The sequence below is a fragment of the Gasterosteus aculeatus genome, chromosome 12 (assembly GCF_964276395.1).
Source record: "Gasterosteus aculeatus chromosome 12, fGasAcu3.hap1.1, whole genome shotgun sequence".
Taxonomy (NCBI): Eukaryota; Metazoa; Chordata; class Actinopteri; order Perciformes; family Gasterosteidae; genus Gasterosteus; species Gasterosteus aculeatus.
In genome coordinates, this window is record NC_135700.1 from 11,298,460 (window position 1) to 11,317,445 (window position 18,986).

The 18,986-nt window shown below is 42.1% G+C and overlaps 1 protein-coding gene across 2 annotated transcripts in view; it reads left to right on the forward strand.

Annotated features, from left to right (window-relative positions):
• The first annotated feature begins 248 nt into the window (after positions 1-248).
• The window catches only part of tub (TUB bipartite transcription factor), a 31,058-nt gene continuing 12,320 nt past the window's right edge, over positions 249-18,986 (forward strand). Inside the window, exon 1 of one of the 2 annotated variants that reach the window (XM_040160394.2) lies at positions 249-435. In XM_040160394.2, coding sequence (XP_040016328.1) covers positions 380-435 — 56 coding nt within the window. In that variant the 5' untranslated portion in view covers positions 249-379. Of the gene's footprint in view, positions 436-13,523; positions 14,318-18,986 lie in introns of those variants that run through there. The other variant, XM_040160386.2, reaches the window with a different exon arrangement.

Here is an 18,986-nt window from a genome sequence, read left to right on the forward strand (position 1 = left end):
AGAGAGAGAGAGAGAGAGAGATTCCTTTTTCAACTAACCAGCAAATGGATGAAATGGTTGTGTTTGCCCTCAAGCGGTGCACAAGACCGAAAAATGATCCCAATAAACAAATCCCAGTTTCATTCATGGATACGCTCGTTCAACTGCACGCAAGTGCCTCGGACGCTCCACTGACACGCAGGACCCAGTCAGCAGGCTGCACGTTACCACGCGCCGTGCGCGCTCCCCTCTCCGCGGTGGTACAGCCCACGGGAGGGCGCGCGCCTGGCTGTGCACAGCCTCCCTTGCTCAGTCATCTAACGGCGGTTCGGTTCGGGTAGTTCCCGTTGGCTCGCGCTTTGATCCGTCTCAACAGCCGGTCCAGTCCGTCCGGTGCGTCATGGAGGGAGTCAGCGGCAACAGGAGCATGTCTTACAGTAGGTGGAGTTATGACAGGTAAGCTTCCCCCATGTTGACATGTAAACCATTCAAACCAATTTGTTTGCGTGCGCGTCGTGCTGGGCCGACGTTTGTTCCGGTTGGTGGGAACCCTCATCCCGGCTCACGCGTAATTAGTTGACCGGTGCAGCGCATTTGTTACGTATGCGATGGGAGCGCATTAAGAATCCGAAGCATCCTACTGTGTCTGTTGGCAGATGAACTGGATGTCTGCCCCCCCCCCCCCCCCCCCCCCCCGTTTTATAATACTCAATATGTCTATCTGTCTGTCTGTAGAGTGATGACATGACATTATTCTAAAAGTTGTTTGACAACTGACAATGGCAGCACACTGGCAGACTTTCCCTGTAAACAAGATGAAGAGCTTCAATCACGGAGCTGGATCTAGTAGACAGGAAGTTGGCAGGCTTTGTCTCAGCAGGGGGTGTCAGATGTGGTCAGGACAAATATCAATATGATATCAAGAAGATGGCAAAATTTTCATTTTGTGCCTGTGTGTGTCATCAATATGATGTCAGACTTCAGTGTGAATGAGTCAGTTTGAATAATTATGCCTTTTTTTAAATGGCTCAAATATGAATAAAACCCACTTTAAGTATGCTAATCAAATCAATACATTTACTGCGTCAGCACAACTACAGTACAAAGCACACTGATTCCTGCTGTTCCTGATGACCAATTAGTCCTCGCCTCCGTCAGTAGAGGATGGCTCACCCTCACTGCGTTGGCTCACACAATATAATTGGTATTCCGAATCTGCGCTTGGACATCTCAAGAGACCACCACCAGCGTTGTGAAGTCATGTTTGGGCTACTGTCTGTGAGCAGCTGTAGACTGTAAGACGTGCTCGCCTCTGTTTATTACTGGAGCAGTATCGTTTGCTTTTACAGCAATAGCGTATTTTATATACTCCAGAAAAGATTTTGTTTTTGGGCTTAGCTTGAAGGTACAGGCCTGTTTATTGGTCAATGAATAATTAGGATTATTCCTTTTTATTGAGGCTAGAAGCTCAATAACGGGTGTTGCTGGTTGTTGCTTTCTCTGGTGTAGAGATTGTGTGTGTGTTTCCCTGAGCTCCACCCAACTTCAAGTCTAATCCGCCAGAGTAAGAGGGTACACCCGTTTGGGGCCTTTGAGTGAAATCCTCAATTCTATTTGTTCATAATAAATGCACCAACAATGCGCTGTGGATAAGCCTTTAAGCAACCATTGGAATAAATGAACACCTTGTTTTTGTCTATATGTACCTTCCTTTTATTTGGAGTGTTTGATGTGTGCAAAGTATACCTGAATATGTGAATGCGTCTGGTCATACTCAACAATGTCTTACTGATGTGTTTGATGCGGGCAGGATTTGTAGGTCATGTCAGACAGCCTGTCCTGTCCTCCACTCGGTAAACACTGTATCCTAGAGATGGAGGGGAACGGTGGGCTGGCAAGATAGAATTCAGAGCCACATAACTCTGTATAAAATTAACAGAGGTTAGTGTGAATTGCCTGGTGAACAATGCCCCCCCCCCCCCACCCACCCCATTCAAACTGTGCAGGATAAACCGATGGTGAAAAAGAGGAACGCAGTGAAGCGGTGAAATTTCTCTCATCTGGTGTTTGTTTCACACAAAAGTTCAAGGCTGCTATTAATTCCAGTGTGGCTTATGACAGCTTTTGGGCCGACACAGTACACAGTTTTATTATTTGCATAATGTCATTGGGATCCGGCTCTCCCGTGGACTGTAAATTAGAAGTGGATGTGGTCATTGTGACGTCAATTATCCATTTTTTCTTTACTGCAGTTTAGGTTACCTCCAATTTGACGTCGCCCAATTGGCTTTTTTGCAAGCAGTAAATGGAAGTGACCATATGTCGGGCTATTCGAGGAGTAACGTAGAGACGCATTACATGGCTCTGGTAGGGTAGCGACCTGCCACAAACGTTAAAAACAACAAGTTATAGTGACCATGCATTTTGCATTCATTTCAGTGTGCTTGGCCTGTCTGATATGTACTAAGTCTGTACAGTATGTCTCTAATTGGGAGGCGTTGTGTTGTTTTCTCAGTGGCCTGAATTTCCTACTGGATAGCTTGCAAGCTGTCAACTCTGCTGGTTTGGAATCTGTGCAGCTGACGAGACACTCAAATTGCCTCCTGATAATATTTAACTATGAATCCAGACGTGCAGCCAGAGGTTTCACTGGATTGTGTTTGTGAGGTACTTTCATAGAGTATTATAATGATTCAAGCATCTGAACTTTACTTATGTAAGTGGGTTTCAGGTAACATCTGATGGGTTGCTATGTGTTGTGCTCATGACAACAGCAAGAGTTGTTGTCATTCAGTACTCAAAGACCAACTATGTGTAAACCCCCTGTACTGCCTTCCATACGCTGAAGCCTGCTAGAAAGTGTGTTGTTGATTGTTTGGAGGATATGCAGAAAATGCCTATTGGTATTTAAATAATAATTCAGGCCCAAGTTCTAGATTTGCAAGAGAACCTCCCCCACAAGAGTGTTTGTCAGCCACACACAGAGTAACACAACTTTCAATTAGTGTTTTTAAAAATGGGTCACAAAGAACCATCCACCTGAGTTGGAAAATTACAACCAGATTTAAAAGGTTTGCGATTGATTTACCAGGCTCCATGCTACTCCGTTGTAAAAGAAACACATTTTTTGTTGTTGTCAAAACAATAAAATCACCATGGATGAAAGTGGCCCCAGAGGAGAGACGGTGTTGAGTGTGGTTGTCATGACAACCGGAATGGAAATTGTAAAGATACTGCAAACAGACAATTGATGGAACTACAAACATCACCATCGTCTCGGTGTAAGCCGAGGGGAAACCACAGTTGCCGTGTCGTCTAGTTTGATGACTATCACTTTTTTTTCTCGCGTTATTCCTGGATGAGTGGAAGTATTTCTGTTTTGGATCGCAGAGGTACCTTTTGTTCAGCGGAGAGATGAGTGTAGAAAAGCGGGCTATGACTGCTGCGGGAGAGCAGCCGAAGTGACAGCTGTGACCAGAAAGTGTCACAATGTCCACTCAGCCTGAGAGCCTTTCCACAAACCACCATGAGATGTTAGAGGATTCAGCATCACAGGCTGATAAACTGTTGCATCTTCAAACGTTAATCAGTGAAAATGATGTAATTTGACCGTTTTTTGACATTTTCTTTCGGTATAAACAATGCAGTTCCCCACCTCTCATTGGCGCTGTCGATGAGCCCTGTCATTTCTTATTTCTCCAGCTCAGCGAGCCCTCTCAAGCCCTCATGCAGTTCACAGCTCAGTAACGGTTTACCTTTTTTCTGCAGTAAATGAGGTGCTGTCAGTACATCACCTCAGGAGCGACACAGCAATCCTCAACAGTGTCGTAGGGGTCTTACCGCAGGTGCTTATTCTCCCAACAGACAGCAAAACAGCCGCGGGTACAAGACAACAACTTGGGAGTCGTTAATCCTAAAACTAGTAATTGTCGAAAGCTACATACCTCTAAATAGGGGCCGTTTACTGCTGGCATTAATTAGGAGAAGGCTGCATTCACGTCCCCACCACATAATCATAAATCATATCACAGCTGCTTAGCAAAGCCCAAAATATGGTCACATAGCTGTCTTGGGTTTTAGTTACCTGTTTTTTATTTGTATAATCAATTAAAACAAACAAGCAGACAACGTAGTGGAGGGATAGAAGAGAGTCCGGTGAGGAGACACAAGGAGTGAGATGGTCTGTGTGCTACAGCATCCTCCGAGGGGAAGCTCAGGTGTTTTTTCAAAGTGAGTGTGTGAAAACGCCCTGGCAGGCAATCAGCCAGCCTGTCAGGCCGATCCTTCCTCTGCAGTCAAAAAAGGAAAAAACTCTGGTTGTGTTGGTAGCCGTGCGCTTGACCTGCTGCTGTGGTTCCAAGTCGCATCCCTTCTGATCTTGCTGACGAGTAGGATCTGACATCGGGTGAGAGAAGCTTCCTCTCTGAGTCTCTGTATGCTGGTGCTGCGGTGGCAGGAAATAAAGACAGACAAAAAGGCCTAGATTTTGTTCACCTCTGTCTTGCTTTTTTAAAACGTTGAACGTTTCAGATGCAGATAACCGGAGGCAATCAGCTAGAGTCCCGGATGGAGCCTCTTAAATGTCTTCTAGTGATTCCTGATGATTATGTTTGCTGTGTAGAGATGAAAAAAAGATATGTGAAGTGTGACAGAGTGCTGGAGATGCAGATTAGAGGCGCGGAGGTGTTTGTGTGGGCCAAATTTTCAAGGCTTCGATAATTTCTCAGTGATGCCGGAGTGTGAAGAGAAATAGATAACGACATCTTATTCTGAATCATCAAACATTAAATAGCCTCCCAGCTTGTTAGGCAGCTATTAGCTGGGGCAGCCATTCGTTTTCTACCCACTTTTCCAACTCTGTCTTTAATTAGAATCATCGTTTCATTCTCCAAAAAATGTACCCAGGAATATGACTTTGTGATACAGAGCAGTAACACGTCAAAAGGGTACCTTAAATACTATACGAATATGTAAATTCTCTTAAAGTAAAACCAAGGACTTTGTTTTTGAATCATGACCGAATTCCATCACTGAAGGTAATCTTTTGTCAGCTTCACATTTCTAAACAAAATAAATCCTCGGTTCCATCAAAGGAATAGCGTCGCCCTCTTCCATGAATCACAATCACTACACGAGCGGCGTGGCGGCGGTTGTAGCCCCTTCACTTTGATGCCTTTTGCTGTGTCACTCGTTCAGGAGAGCCTGTGGGTTCTCCTCCGCATCAAAGTGGATTTGGGTTGAATTAGCTTTTAAGCAGCAGGTGTTCCTTTGGAGCAGGAGTCTGTAGCAGAATGACACGGCAGCTGTACCGCCGGGCCGCATGCGTGGCTTTTTATACCAGTACACTGCCTTGACTCAACGGGCGCTTTGCCTTTTGATTACCGAGCTGAGCTTGTCTTTATTCTTGTGTTGTTTCACCTCCATGTGAATGAAATACACTATGAACTGGACACGTGTCAAATTTAAAGGGGAGAATATTTTTTTGTAATGACACATGTGTAAACAGCCATTTTGTTTCTATTAATTATTTTGATTAATATGCACTTTGCATACGTAAATACTTGCATTTACACTTAAACGAACACAAATGTGCTGCAAACACTAAGGTAAAGCAGAACTCTTCCCTCCACTCGTCGAATCATCATTACAGTGGTTTTCTGTAAAAAGTCTGGCGATGAGCACAATAAAAAACGCTCTTACAGCAAAAAACGTTAGACCGGTGAGGAATACTTCATCAGCATATTCCGATGTCCAGAAACTTAACTTAATAGTAAGTCATGATAATTGAAAAATGGGAAATATCTTGCTTCTTGTCTACTGGAAATATGTTAACATGTTTAGAAAACATAAAGTATATTCATTGTTTAATGAATTTAACTGGATGAAATGCACATAATGGATGTGGGCATCGAGCCACGTCACTGAGTGCATTAGAGAGCAGTACTGGCGTTATGGTTCAGGGCCTATATTCTATATTCTGTAAACAATCACTTACAGGTAATGAGAGGGATGAATGTGAGGAGAAATGGGACCACAGAGACCTTTGTCCTTTATTCTCCTTTACTCATTTATTCTATGTGCAATTGATTTACTTATCTCATCTGTTCTTTTCCCCTCCTGGTTCGCTTTCATTGATCTTTTCCCCTCTGCTCTCTAATATACCATCAGCATTGTAGCTCACTCTTTGCGCTTCTTTCTGCATTACCTTTAGGCCACTATATTTTAATACATCACAGGTCTTTACATTACACAGGACATTTGTGTTTTATCTCCAATGAGCATCGCCTCAGTTTGTTCTTAAAGTTAGATTTTGATTCAAAACACTGTATTCCAAGTGTTCTCTGTTAATAAAGACAAAAAGGTGTGATTGTCGAGTTAGTTAGACTGAAATGAACGTCCAATCACGTAACAGATCCTGTCCCTTTTGATTACTAACAGTGTCTTATTCATCTATTAAAGGTCACTTTGGCTACATACATCATTTTTAAATAATGCGTTAACTTTACGTTCACACTGCCACCGGCCATCTGATAATACAAATATAACCGCAACATTAATCTGACATGTAGATATCAAATGTTTGTCAATATGTTTTATATAAAACAATTTTATTATCATTGTGCTACTTAAATGATAGATAATTAGACATTTTCTCTTACCCCACTGCAGCTCTGTAACGATGACGACGACGACGATGATGATATTGTTACTGCTGATGGACTGGAGGGATCATGGACCATCTTACCATCTGATTCATATTCATTTGATCTGTTAAACATGGAGAAGGCAGCTGGCTTCATTTAAACGGGGCCTGAGCAGGCACATTGTCTGCCACGGGCCACTGAAGATCGACATGAGACTAAGACATTGCCTTTATTAGGAGATACACATGTCGTGTGACAATCCCCTTAATTATTAAAAATCAAGTGTTAATAAGTCCTAACCGATAGCAGGAACACACAAAGACAATATGTCAGTCTCTCTCTCTCGTTTTCCTCCGGGCATTTTATCCACTGTTGGTTCCTGAACATTTAATGAGTCTCTCACTGAATACACAATGTCACGAGGTCCCAAAACACAGAACAGAATATTCGAGTCAAAAAATGTTTGTCTCCAGTATGGCTAGTTAGAATAAAAAGATGTGGCCGTAGTAATAATATTTCTTGATCCTCAGTCCATCTGTTTTTTTGGAATTATGTTGCATGTTTAGCTAATGATGGACAAATATAAAGACAAAAAATAAAAGAAAGCACATGATACTTTTGTCGCACAAACAATAGAGGAAGGCTTGGAGGCCTTGAGATTTGTGATCGAATATCAGTGACTTTCATTTTCAACATGACACATCAGGTTTCATTCCATCCCGCATCTCCGGTCCATCACACGCAGCGTAAGAGCGTCTTTGATGAAGAAGAATACATAAAAGGAACCGGCTCACTGTGTTCGGGAACTGATTTTCCGTGCAACTGAGTGTTGTTCGCTCATAGAAGATGTGCTTAGCTCTTGATTCTGCTCCCTCACAGGGTCTGAAGAAAGTACTTTCTCCTTGATGCAAAGCTTGCGCTATTGTAGAGCGCCCCCATGTGTCCACAGATGATAACTACACCTGTCTGTCTCCGTTCAATGTGTCCCCCTGTTGGTCAAGAAAAATCATCACAACTAAATGTAAGAACATTGTTGTTGCTGATGGTAACTAACATGTGTGCGCGCATGCGTGTATGTGTGTGTGTGTGTGTGTGTGTGTGTGTGTGTGTGTGTGTGTGTGTGTGTGTGTTGCGCGTACGTGTGCGTGTGTTCTCTTCTTGAAGCAGATATTATATTTGACCGGTGAGCTTTTAAATGATAATTAGTCTCCACTGTTGCCATGGTCACGGGAGCCGACCGGCAGTAGAGCGTGAGTCAGAGGGAGACATCAGGCGGCGACTCCTCACAAAGATGCTGAGTTAGGATGCACACCACAGCTCCCCGCCTGCATTAACAACGCTCCCCCTGAGTCTACATAGAATGGCCAGATACATTTCACGCAGAAAGGTATTTCAACTTGTTTCAACAAACAACTCATTTGAGAACGAAAGATAAAACAGAAAAGGGACACATGAGCAGAAACCGTGAGTCACATGCGTGTAATCATCAAAGATAGATGCGGGATTCGATGACTGACGAGGTGACGCTCTCATTTAACATCTCTGCCTCTCTGTCACAGGGTGTGAAGAACAATGTGTGTGCTTCGCTCTGTCTGAGCTGTAGTTAGTCTGAAACAAATTCAGGTCGATAACCTCTAAAGGACAAACTGTACACCAGATTGTTTTCTTTTTACTTTTCATGGTCCATTAATGCGCACGGAGTATCATTTAAAATGCAATATATTGGAAAGGACTGGGATAGTTTTGCGGTAAAACATAACAAGGCAAATATGCATAGTGAGCTGAGGAGTGTGAAATGGAGTTTTTAATGCAATTTATAAAATAAGTTGTTTTATTCATGAACACTATAAACTTGTGCCATGTTCACACATCCAATTTGATGATAGAGCAAAACTTAAATCGACAGCAGCTTTTGGAATATTGAATCATTATTAAAACTGTATGTTCACATCAAATATCTTTGACTTCCTCTAGAAAAGCCTCATTCCGACTTGTTATTGTCGGTGTTGTGGAGGGAGGAAATAGTTTGATCCTTTGTGCATGATATGTTGTAGTACATACAGGTATAAAGACGACCATTGATCAATAATGTGGAAAACACTATAATTCATGGTTGAGACAACAGGATTTTGGGGTAATATAATGTTTAAAAAAAACAAATAAGTACACTTGTAGCAGCTGGGATACAATCACATATTGCAAATGAAAAATACGGGCAAAATGTGGCAGCCTAGAAATGTAAACACGTCTGCAGAAAATGTAAGAGATGAATCATGAGTCCATGTTGGATTTTGTGCCTGTTATTATACTACGCTGGGCGTCTTTGTTTGTTGCCCGTGGAAACGCTTGGTTGCCATATAGGCTACAATTTAGCAGAGCTCAAGACATATGGCCTTCGTTCAGTTGCAACACGGGGGGATCGATTCCGATCTCAGCGTGTGTTATTAAGTCAGTGTTCATGTCATGTTTAGCTTTAGTTATTCATCCCAATAATTGCGTTGAGGAATTAAATTTGACATGCAAAAAAGAATTCAAATGTCAGTCAGCTTCTCCTGACCACCCTGTTACCTTTACAGTTGGCAGCAGCATACTGCACATGCACAGGTGCAGCAGTGTTATGAAAAGGAGGACACACAGGAACTTTGGTGTATTGTGGCAGTCAATCTGGTTCCCTCACTGGGACACTGGGACACTGTTTCATTCAGCGTGACATTCTCTAATCCAAATCATGTTTTATGCATGCCCTCCCGTTGGGCATTGAGGGATGACATACTGGGATTTTTGTTGATACAAGAACTGTGAATGTGTGTGTGCATGTGCGTCGGTCCCCCACCTGCCGATTTCTTCGACATGTTACGTTGTGTAATGTTGTGCTGCAAGGTTGAGTACAAAAACATCCACAGTTCTACCAGATCTGATACAACGTAATTGATCCCTGAAATGTGACTAAATAATAATAAATTCAAAAATCTCTCTCCCTCTTACACAGAGATTTACAACTCCCCTTAAAATAAAGATGGCACTGTTTATGCCTCACAGAAACCTTCATAGGCTGGTTTTGTTGTTCAGAGCCACCCACCATAACTCAATAAATAACTCAGTAAATAGATTTACTTTTGTAATTTGCATGGGTGCATCTTTCTAGGTCTTCATCTATAAATGACGATGTTGCATCTTCTATAGAGACCACGAGACTCCTGCAAACCCGTAGAACCCCTCAGTAAGCTGTTTCGGTCAGAAAGTGCTCTTTGTATATATTTTTCTTTAATCATTCATACGTGTAGATCAGCTTTTCCTATTCTGTGTTGCGTTTAGTTAAGTTATTCCAACATTATCAAGCGGTGTGGTAGCTCGGCACTCTATGAATAGAACAATCAAATGTTTACTGAGAACAGCTTGGATTACTCAAGTAGATGTCAGAATAAATATCCAATTCACTCCTGAATATCAGCTTTTTTAAATGTACTACTAAAATACGTTTTTTCTTACAGGCCTTTATGTGTAGATGTTACTCATCGTTACATTACTCTTTCAAAACCCTGTATTTTGGTGCACATCAAGTAGCACTTGTTCGTATTTCATCGTTCATATTCCAGAATAATAAACCTTTTCTTTGTTTGCTTACTTCATGTCAAATCAACATTACTAAACCGAAAGCTCCATTTTAAGGCCTGCGTACGTCATACTGTTATTAGGACACATTCCAAGATTTTCTCCATATGCAGCTTTCTGTTGCCTCAATCCGGAGAACACAGACAGTTTATCATTTGCAACTTCCATCACTAAGCCAATGCCTGGTGGTCATTGGGGCGACTGTGGGTGAGTGGGGAGCGCGGTCGTCCTCCAATCAGAGGATTGTCGGTTCGATTCCAGGCTCTGCTTACCTGCATGTCGATGTGTCCTTGGGAAAGACACTTAACCCAACTGTAGCTCTGACTACAGTGTGTGGATGTTAGTGACTGATGGCAGGTGTCACTGTGTGGTTCTCCTGTCATCAGTGTATGAACGGGTGTAAATGGGTGAATGATGTCATGTAGTGTTAAAGCGCTTTGAGTGGTTGGAACACTAGAGACCACTTACCATTGTTAACGGTGCAATCACGCTGTCGTTGCCACGTTGGGAAATGTCCCCTGAAGTATTTGACAGGTTATTATGTGAGTAGGATTAATTCTTCCGGCACTGTGCCACAGATGGATATATTTCCCACTATCCTGGTCAAATGTCCATATGTTTAAATGATGCGTCATAACGTTAATTTTATTATGAACTCGGACAAGAGTGATGAAATATCACTGGTATTTACCGCCTCATTTGCTCTGACTTGTGTATTGCATTATATGTGATATCTTTGAGGTTATAAATGTCAAGTGTGACATTTATAACCTCGGGCTTGAGGATGAGGAGCAACCATGCAACCCCACAGACCCCTCCCATGGAAAGTAGAGCCCCTTTGAGGGGACGCACGCACCACATCCTTGCTGGGGATGAAATCTAGCGGATGATTTACAAACGTTTTGTTTTTGCATGTGGGGAACTCTCTAGCAGTGGCTCCCGTGTAACAACGTGGCTAGTGGTTGATTCATCCGTTGTCACATGTCCTGCATGCGTGATCAGGCTGTTACATCATTGGTACTGTGTGCTCTGCAGCTGTGTTTTTTAAGACATGCAGACACAAGCCAGAGATCCATTTTCGCATCAGCGTGTGCTCTCTGTGCCAGTAGCATTATAATTACTGATACCGCTTGTCCTCTGTCACCAACAATAAAAAGCCTCTGGGGGAAACTCAAAGTACAACTTCTGCACTGGAAAAATCAAATTTGTTGAGAGGATCTTATCATTTGCTGTTTAATGCTTTAATGGCTGTAAGGCCGGATGAGGGGAGAAGAAGAAAGCACTCCGTTACATTCGAGAATATAGTTTGGTTTTCACCAGATGAAATGAAAGTCAGCTTTCATTTCTAAATCCCTCATGGCCAGACTTCAAAGACCCCCCTTTAGCATGAAATATTAAGCAGGGTTCCGTGCTTACACCTGTTCCTCTGGGGAGTAGCTTCTTGCATTTACTTCCACTTTCATCACAGCAGCTGCTGTGTAGACATACAATTAACCACATTATTGACTTCGGTTTGTAATTGCGTATATCTGTATGTAAACATTCTCTCCTTTGGCCCATTTCATTTGACGCAGAGCGCTCGGGGAACCATCCTCACTGAGACAAGATGTCCACCTGATTACTGTGGTGATCGCGACGAGGAGGAGTGATGAAGCTGGTTGTTCTTCTTCTTCAGCGAATTTCCGTTCCGCTAGTTGTTTATCACAAGAATTGGACTAAATGACAAAACCCCAAATGAAACACGCGACAGTTTGTTGGTTTTGTCTTTCAGTTCGACCTTTCTTGTGTGGTGGAATTGTGGTTGTTTGATTTGAAGAAGAAACGGCAGCAGAGCTGTGCAGGAGGGACAGCTGGCCTCACTGCCTACTTCAGTCAAACACAAACTTTTGTCCACATGGTTCTCAGTAATTCAAAAGGATATAATATCCTTTTGACTGAACGTAATAACAGGTCTTTATTACATAAACACCCGAAATTGAACAAAGAAATGTCTCTAATATTGGCAATCTTGTTAGATAACATGAGCCACTTGTCTCCCTAGTACTTTATTCAAACATGATCGGGTGGAATTAGACACGGAGGAAGAGACACGCGATCTGTTTGCATATTTAGCTGATTGATTTTACTGTCAATCCTGTCAACATTTGCTCTCTGTTTGAATGAAAGAAAACACTGTTGTGAATTGACAGTTTTGAAAGGCCATTCCACTGGAGAATACAATCAATGGTTCACTGTGTTTTGCAGTTGCCTTTGATGCTGTAAGGAGAATGAAATCAAATGTGTGTGTGAGTGTTTGTGGTTGTGTCATATTCTTTCCATTTTTTTGATGATGGATTCAATGGTGCTGCGTGAAAGGTTCAAAGCTTGGGATATTTTTTAATAACCTAACCCTGCTTCATACTTCGCTACAACTTTATCCAAGGAGCTATTTGATGAGCACTTGATGCTCTTTGTTCAATAATGCTCTCTAACAAACTCAGGTTAAATAGGTTAATTCATACTGAGATTAAAAGACGTGTGGACCCTATATATATATATATATAGAGAGAGAGAGAGAGAGACTATATATACACACCGGTTTTTCTCAATGTGCCCAGTAAAGGGATGATTCTTGATTGGACTTATTAGTGATTCATGAAATGGTAAATAACCTTTTTTTAACGCAATGCTGAATGCCATATTACAGCTGTACCATGTGACACACTGTCTCCTTTTTTGATGAGCACATGATGTGAGTTATAACCTTGGGAGGAAGAACTAGATACTGGGCGAATGCTACACACATCTAGTGTGTTCTTGGTGCGCTGAACCTCCCAAATCTGTGTGAATGTTGGTGCAACGAACGCACGGACGACGAAATGCAGCAAACAAAAGATTTAGCTTGAAGCTGTTTTGCAAGTAGTCAGCAGAATGGAACACGCTCTGATCCGTGGCCACGAGCTTTACATTTTCTTCCCCAAAGCAGGAGTGGTTCAGATGATTCTGAACCCTTTCCCTAAAACCAGCCAACGCACGCTTGAAGGGCCGACATTTGGTGAGGGAGTCACACATGAATCGACTCATTATAAAGAATTTCTGTTACGAGGAAGCCGCTGGCTTCAACTGCCTATAGACGGACTCCTGAATAACCCCGGGGACACACTGAGCGATGTGTGCATGTGAGGTGACAGTGGAGGGCTGCAGACGGAGGGCGGAAGCAGATGTGTGTGAGAGAGGTTGGGAGCTGTGGCACCATCACAGGGTGCCTTTGTCTGGCTGCAGAGTGTTGAATTAAAGGCTGTTAACACTAGTCTGCACAGTTACATGCTAATGCCTCTTACTCTGAAAGAATAAATAAATAGATAATGGTCTAGAAAACACATCCGAATCCCTGCTTTACATGCCTCACGCAAAAACACACAGTGGGGAAAGTGTGTGTGTGTGTGTCTTCACAAAGAGGTGTGCAGTGTTGATGTTCCTTCTGCGCTGCGCAGAAATAGCGTGGAAGGAACATCAAGGAGGGCAGAAAAGAGCCGCCGTCTATACGCTTTGTACTGGATGCTGCTTTAGGTGATACACAAAGGATAAGGGGAGATAAATTGGGTGGACGGGTACAGACGAGATTTGGACAGAGAGGAAAGAAGAGGGGGGAGAGATTTAAAGGGCAAGAAACGGAGGGAGATTTAGACAGAGCCTACAGAGCGAGGGAATAGACGAGAGGGGAGGAGAGGAGAAAGGAGGGTAGGGGAGGAGAGAGGAGGCATTGAATGGAAGCGTACACATGGTAGAGAGGAAAACGGCTATTTTCACGTGCTCGGCGTGCACGACTGAGGAGCGCGTCTCTCTCTCTCTCTCTGTCTGTCTCTCTGTCTCCGTCTCTGTCCCTCTGTCTGGCTCGTTAGTCATCTGCTGCTGCACGGATAGAGGGCATAGGAGGAAGAAGCGCAGGCAGGGCCGGGGAGCTTTGGGCTGCGCGCAGAAGATGAACAGGCGACGCGGGCTCTCCGCCTGTGATCGCCGGCCTCTGATCTCGTAGGCGGCGGCAGTCAGAGTGATCGAAGAAGAATGAGCTCCAAGCACTCCTCGGACTGGATTCCCTACAGGTAGTGAACCACCACCACCAGAGAGAGAGAGAGAGCGGGCACAGTGGTCCTCTTTAGAAGCGGTGTGTGCATGTCTGCGTGTCGTGGATGGTGTTCGGTCATGTGCTTCTAATGACAGTAACAGTCGATGGATGGAAACATAATGGGTGTATTATTCTTGGTTTTATTATTTGTTAGTATGAACAGGTTTAGTGGGAAAATGTTTCTTTTTGTATTGACATATTTAGACATATATCAATGATGATTCAAAGGGATTCCCATAAATTGAATTCTTAATTTTGTTTATTTTTCCTTACACAGTTTTATTGTGTATAAAACTGTCAGTCATTTCATTCAGGATTAGTTCTGTACTCGATTCAGAAAATTAGTTTTAATTGGAAAATATAAATCAGAATGCAATATATTATTTCATGTCTTTGAAAGAATCACAGAGGAAGTGCCTGCCTTTGTGTGTGAATGGTTTGGACTATATGATGCTGCAAGCAAAGTATTTTTTGTAAATTGCTAAAGTATAAGGACTTTCAGTATCTACCTGTAAAACCTGCTTTCTTCATTTCAAGTGCAGTACGAACACTGACGGCGCTTTCCTCTGATTGAATACCCATTGCCATGGTTTCCCTTCTTGCTTTGATTCCATTGGCTCCCTGTTGCTATAAGTTACTAGAGATGTAGCTGGAAAAGACTGTAAGGACACTGATATTTACGTATCATGTTTGATCTCATGTTTGTTATAAAACCATTTTACAAAGTCTTTTAACAAACAAGTATTAACCATTCATGACATCATTCTACATTTTGACCTTTTCGTCGCTTCAATTTCTGTTCTGCTGAAAGTTGATGTAAAAATAATATAAATGAACATAAATCACTCCAAAGTGGTCTTTCACAGTATGCCGTTCCAGCCTCAGCGGTAGAGGGATTGGTGGTTCCTCAATGAGCCGTTTTCCCTCATCAAGAGAAGCCGCCATGAAAAACTCTTACTTCTTCGAGGTCCCCAATCGCGGATATTCTGTGCGTGCATTCACCAAAATTCACAGAATGAAGAAGAAATAGCTCACAAACACAGACTCTTCTCTGTGGGGAGCCAGATTAGCATTTCCAAAGTAGATGTGTGCAAAGCTTTAGTTCTCTCTTTTCTTCCTCTGACATGGGAGGGAGACACAGAGTGTCAGCAGAAGTCGTGAAATTGGTGTATTCTCAAAAAGGAATTTATAATTATGTCAATTAGTTTTTCAGAAGTTAATGATCCCTTTGCCTCCTGAATCTCATGTTCACTGTTGGCTGGCAGAGTTGATTAAAAAACTCAATTTGTGTCCAGAGTAAACAATGTAGTTAAAATGTGCAACCTACAGTTGGAATCCTCTGTTTTAGTGGAACAAGAAGGCTTTGCACACTACTTAGTGAGAAATACAAGCTTTTGTTTGCTACGTGTTCCCTTGACGTGATGATGGACTAACAAAGCAACAGTTTGACTTAATCAATAATATTGTACTTTCCTTCCAAATACTTGATATTGTTGACCTTCTTGCACCTCAGGTGTCTCCTCGAATACATTGTAAAGCTGCCTGTGAACCTCAAGAGGCGCGTTGCACTGGTCACTTCAGAATAACAAGCTGTTTGACCTTCACAGGGATAGCTTTGTTTGAATCATTATATTCCTGTCTGATGCCTATTCACACACTCAATTACTCTGATTGCAGACATGGAGTGTTTTGTTTGTCTGCATGTCTGACAGAGAGTAGGAGGTAAATGCTTTTCCATTGCCTCTGTTGTAAAACTAGCATTGATATTGCAGGCAAACTGTATTCATTGACTGATCTGCAGGATTGACTCTGTCTCTGTAACATTCAGCCTTTTCACATTCATGAAGAGCATAGAATGCCCATGGAGGATGTTGACTGACCACCTGTTAGCTTCTGTTATCACACAAACAGATTTGCCGCAGTAGACCTCGTTCAAGCGGAGGGATAAGAAATTGCAAAGTGAAAAATTGAAAATGAAACACATTAACTCAAATACATCGCTGGAAAAAGATTGTGCTTTCAATTATATTGTGACTCTCTGCTCTGCACTTTCTAGTCATTATAATGGAGCCAATTTAATTGATTATAGAAATACATGCATATCAATGCTTTTTTAAAATCATTTGAATATCGTGCAATTGGACATGAAAAATGTCCAATTGTTAAAAGTAAAATATATCTTTTAAACATACACATACTTCTCAGAGGATAATGTAAAATAAAGGAGAGACTTGTGTATTTTGAGAGCACAGATATATTTATACATTGACAGGGTTAACACATTACAGGTCATTTAGCTGACGCTTTTATCCAAAGCAACTTACATTTCACTTTAAACCCATGGCTTTTTTTTTAGATTTTGCCCGGGGGGGCCGGGGAGCTTTTTTTTTTAGATTTTGCCCGGGGAACTGCACATGTAACTCATCAGCAGTGTAACGACATGTGCACATGTGAAATTACAGTCAAGAGTGCTGGAAAAACATAATTTCATCTGACTTTTACCTTTTCCTCTTTCTCCTGTGGCTCATTCTATCCAACTCTTCTGAAAGAACCTCTCATCTCCCTCTAACCGTTTAGATACAGGCCCACACAAGTTCTGTGAAAAAGAACTGGAAGCGCAGATTCACAATCACTCGTACCGGATGAATGACCTCTGATTTTGGTAATGAGTGGTTAAAGTACTGCACTTTTATAGAGATTATTGGAAAGCGGAGCAGTACAACTCAGGTAGGTTTTGACTCGTGAGCTTCACCAACCGCTACTGTTGTACAAAAGCAATAATATAATAAAAGGTCTCATGTGGAGACGGAGTGCTGCAGCTGGCACAGTTAACAATGTAACAGAGAAAGACTGGCTTCTGTCAAGTTCTAACTAGTTTGTGGGGGACATATTGTCACAAGTGCTTTGGATGTCTTTTTGCTTTTCCCAAAGTAGTCATTTCAATGAGATGAATTTCACTTCACTTTCTTGCCATGCATTAACAGATGGATGAACAAATCCCCAATGGGTCATATGTGAAGGTCATCGGGAATTAAAAGCTGTTCAATCAGAGCACATTGGAAGAGGAACAATACAGTCGAATAGCTATGCCAATGCCAAATTGTCAAAATGTCAAAATTCTGCATCTGCTTTTTGATTTTTAAATGTAATTGTTGGATAGAAATGGAAATACTGGATCAATAAGAAAAAGAAAAAGAAGTAGGAAATAATCACTATTCTGTCCTTTAGCATGGAAGGACAGCATCCTCTCTGGATGTCAAGAAATGACGGCGGCCATGTCACATAACCATTGGTCCATTGGTCTATTAAACAATGCTGATTCTGGTATTTCATTAATCATTAGATTACTGCATCGTAAATTGAATGCTTCTCAAATGTAAGACTTGCTCAAAACTCTTTCATGTCAATGTAAATTACGATTGTGTGACTGTTGGTCATTCCTTTATATTAATGTTTGTTTGTTAATAGATTATCATTTAAAAAAGACAGCACTGAAAAAAGCCTCAACTTTCACATTGCCAAAATGTTTTTTCAGTGACAGTGCCCACAAATAAAGCCCATATTCTCCCTGATGGGTCCCCTTCCACTAAAGCATTCTGTGGAGAGAGAAACAATTGGCAAATTGCTCAAATGTCCTTTAACAGTATTGCTAGTGCCACGCCGACCTTTAGGCATGTGGGCCCTGGCATTATGAAGTGCACCACCAAATGGAATAATGGTCCTGTAGATAAAGACTGTACCCGGTTGCTATAGAACGCAGTGTTCGGGGAAGCAGAGAATTATGTTGCGGTTTGAAACCAGGACTCTGCTTCACATTGTGCAGTCTTTTGTGTATTTGTGCTGCTGGGACGTGATGGTCCTCTCACAATGAATCCTCTGCAATTTCCTTTTGTCCCAGCTTTCCCTTTGCCTCATATTAAAGCCGCTGCAGAGGACACAAGAATGCTTTTGAGAGATATAAAAAATGTAAATGAATAGTAGCATCTGTCACATTTACCACATTTTTATGCAGCACCACCTGGGTGACCTGCCGAAAGGCACTTTTACTCCGACGGAGGGGTTGATCGCTGTAGCTAAATATGTCCATTGACCTAGTTTGAGGTGTACGATGTATCGGCTCAATTAAAGCATCTCTTATCAATCAAGTCCTCTCTCCTGGAAGTGAAGTGTGCAAATGAAGGACATCCGCTGTTCATTTAGCTCCAGATCCAGATGTGCCATGCACAATCTGTACATCATACAACGTCTGAGCCATGGATTTAAAAAAAAAAAAAACATGGACAGTGCTGTTTGCTGCATGACCTGATCTCTGTTGAGCAGATCTTCTTCCACTCCCAGTTGCTTTTTAGAAGCATTATTGTCAGTTCAACAACATTTCAGCTGCAAGCTGTGCAAGTGAAAAGTAACCACGAGAGCGTGTAATGGTCTATTTTACATTAGATAATCCGTCTGCTGCTGCGAGGAAAAGCATCTGAAAATTGTATTTTCAGGGAAATTCAGCGGTGAGTTAGTTTAGTAAAGGGAATAGCTCAGCAAAGAAAACTAAGGATCTCTGAAACCGGTCCGTTCTCACTAATTATCTATGCCAGCTCCGTAGGTTTTTTTCTGGACAGTATGACATCACCGTTAGCGTCGTGTTCAAGTGA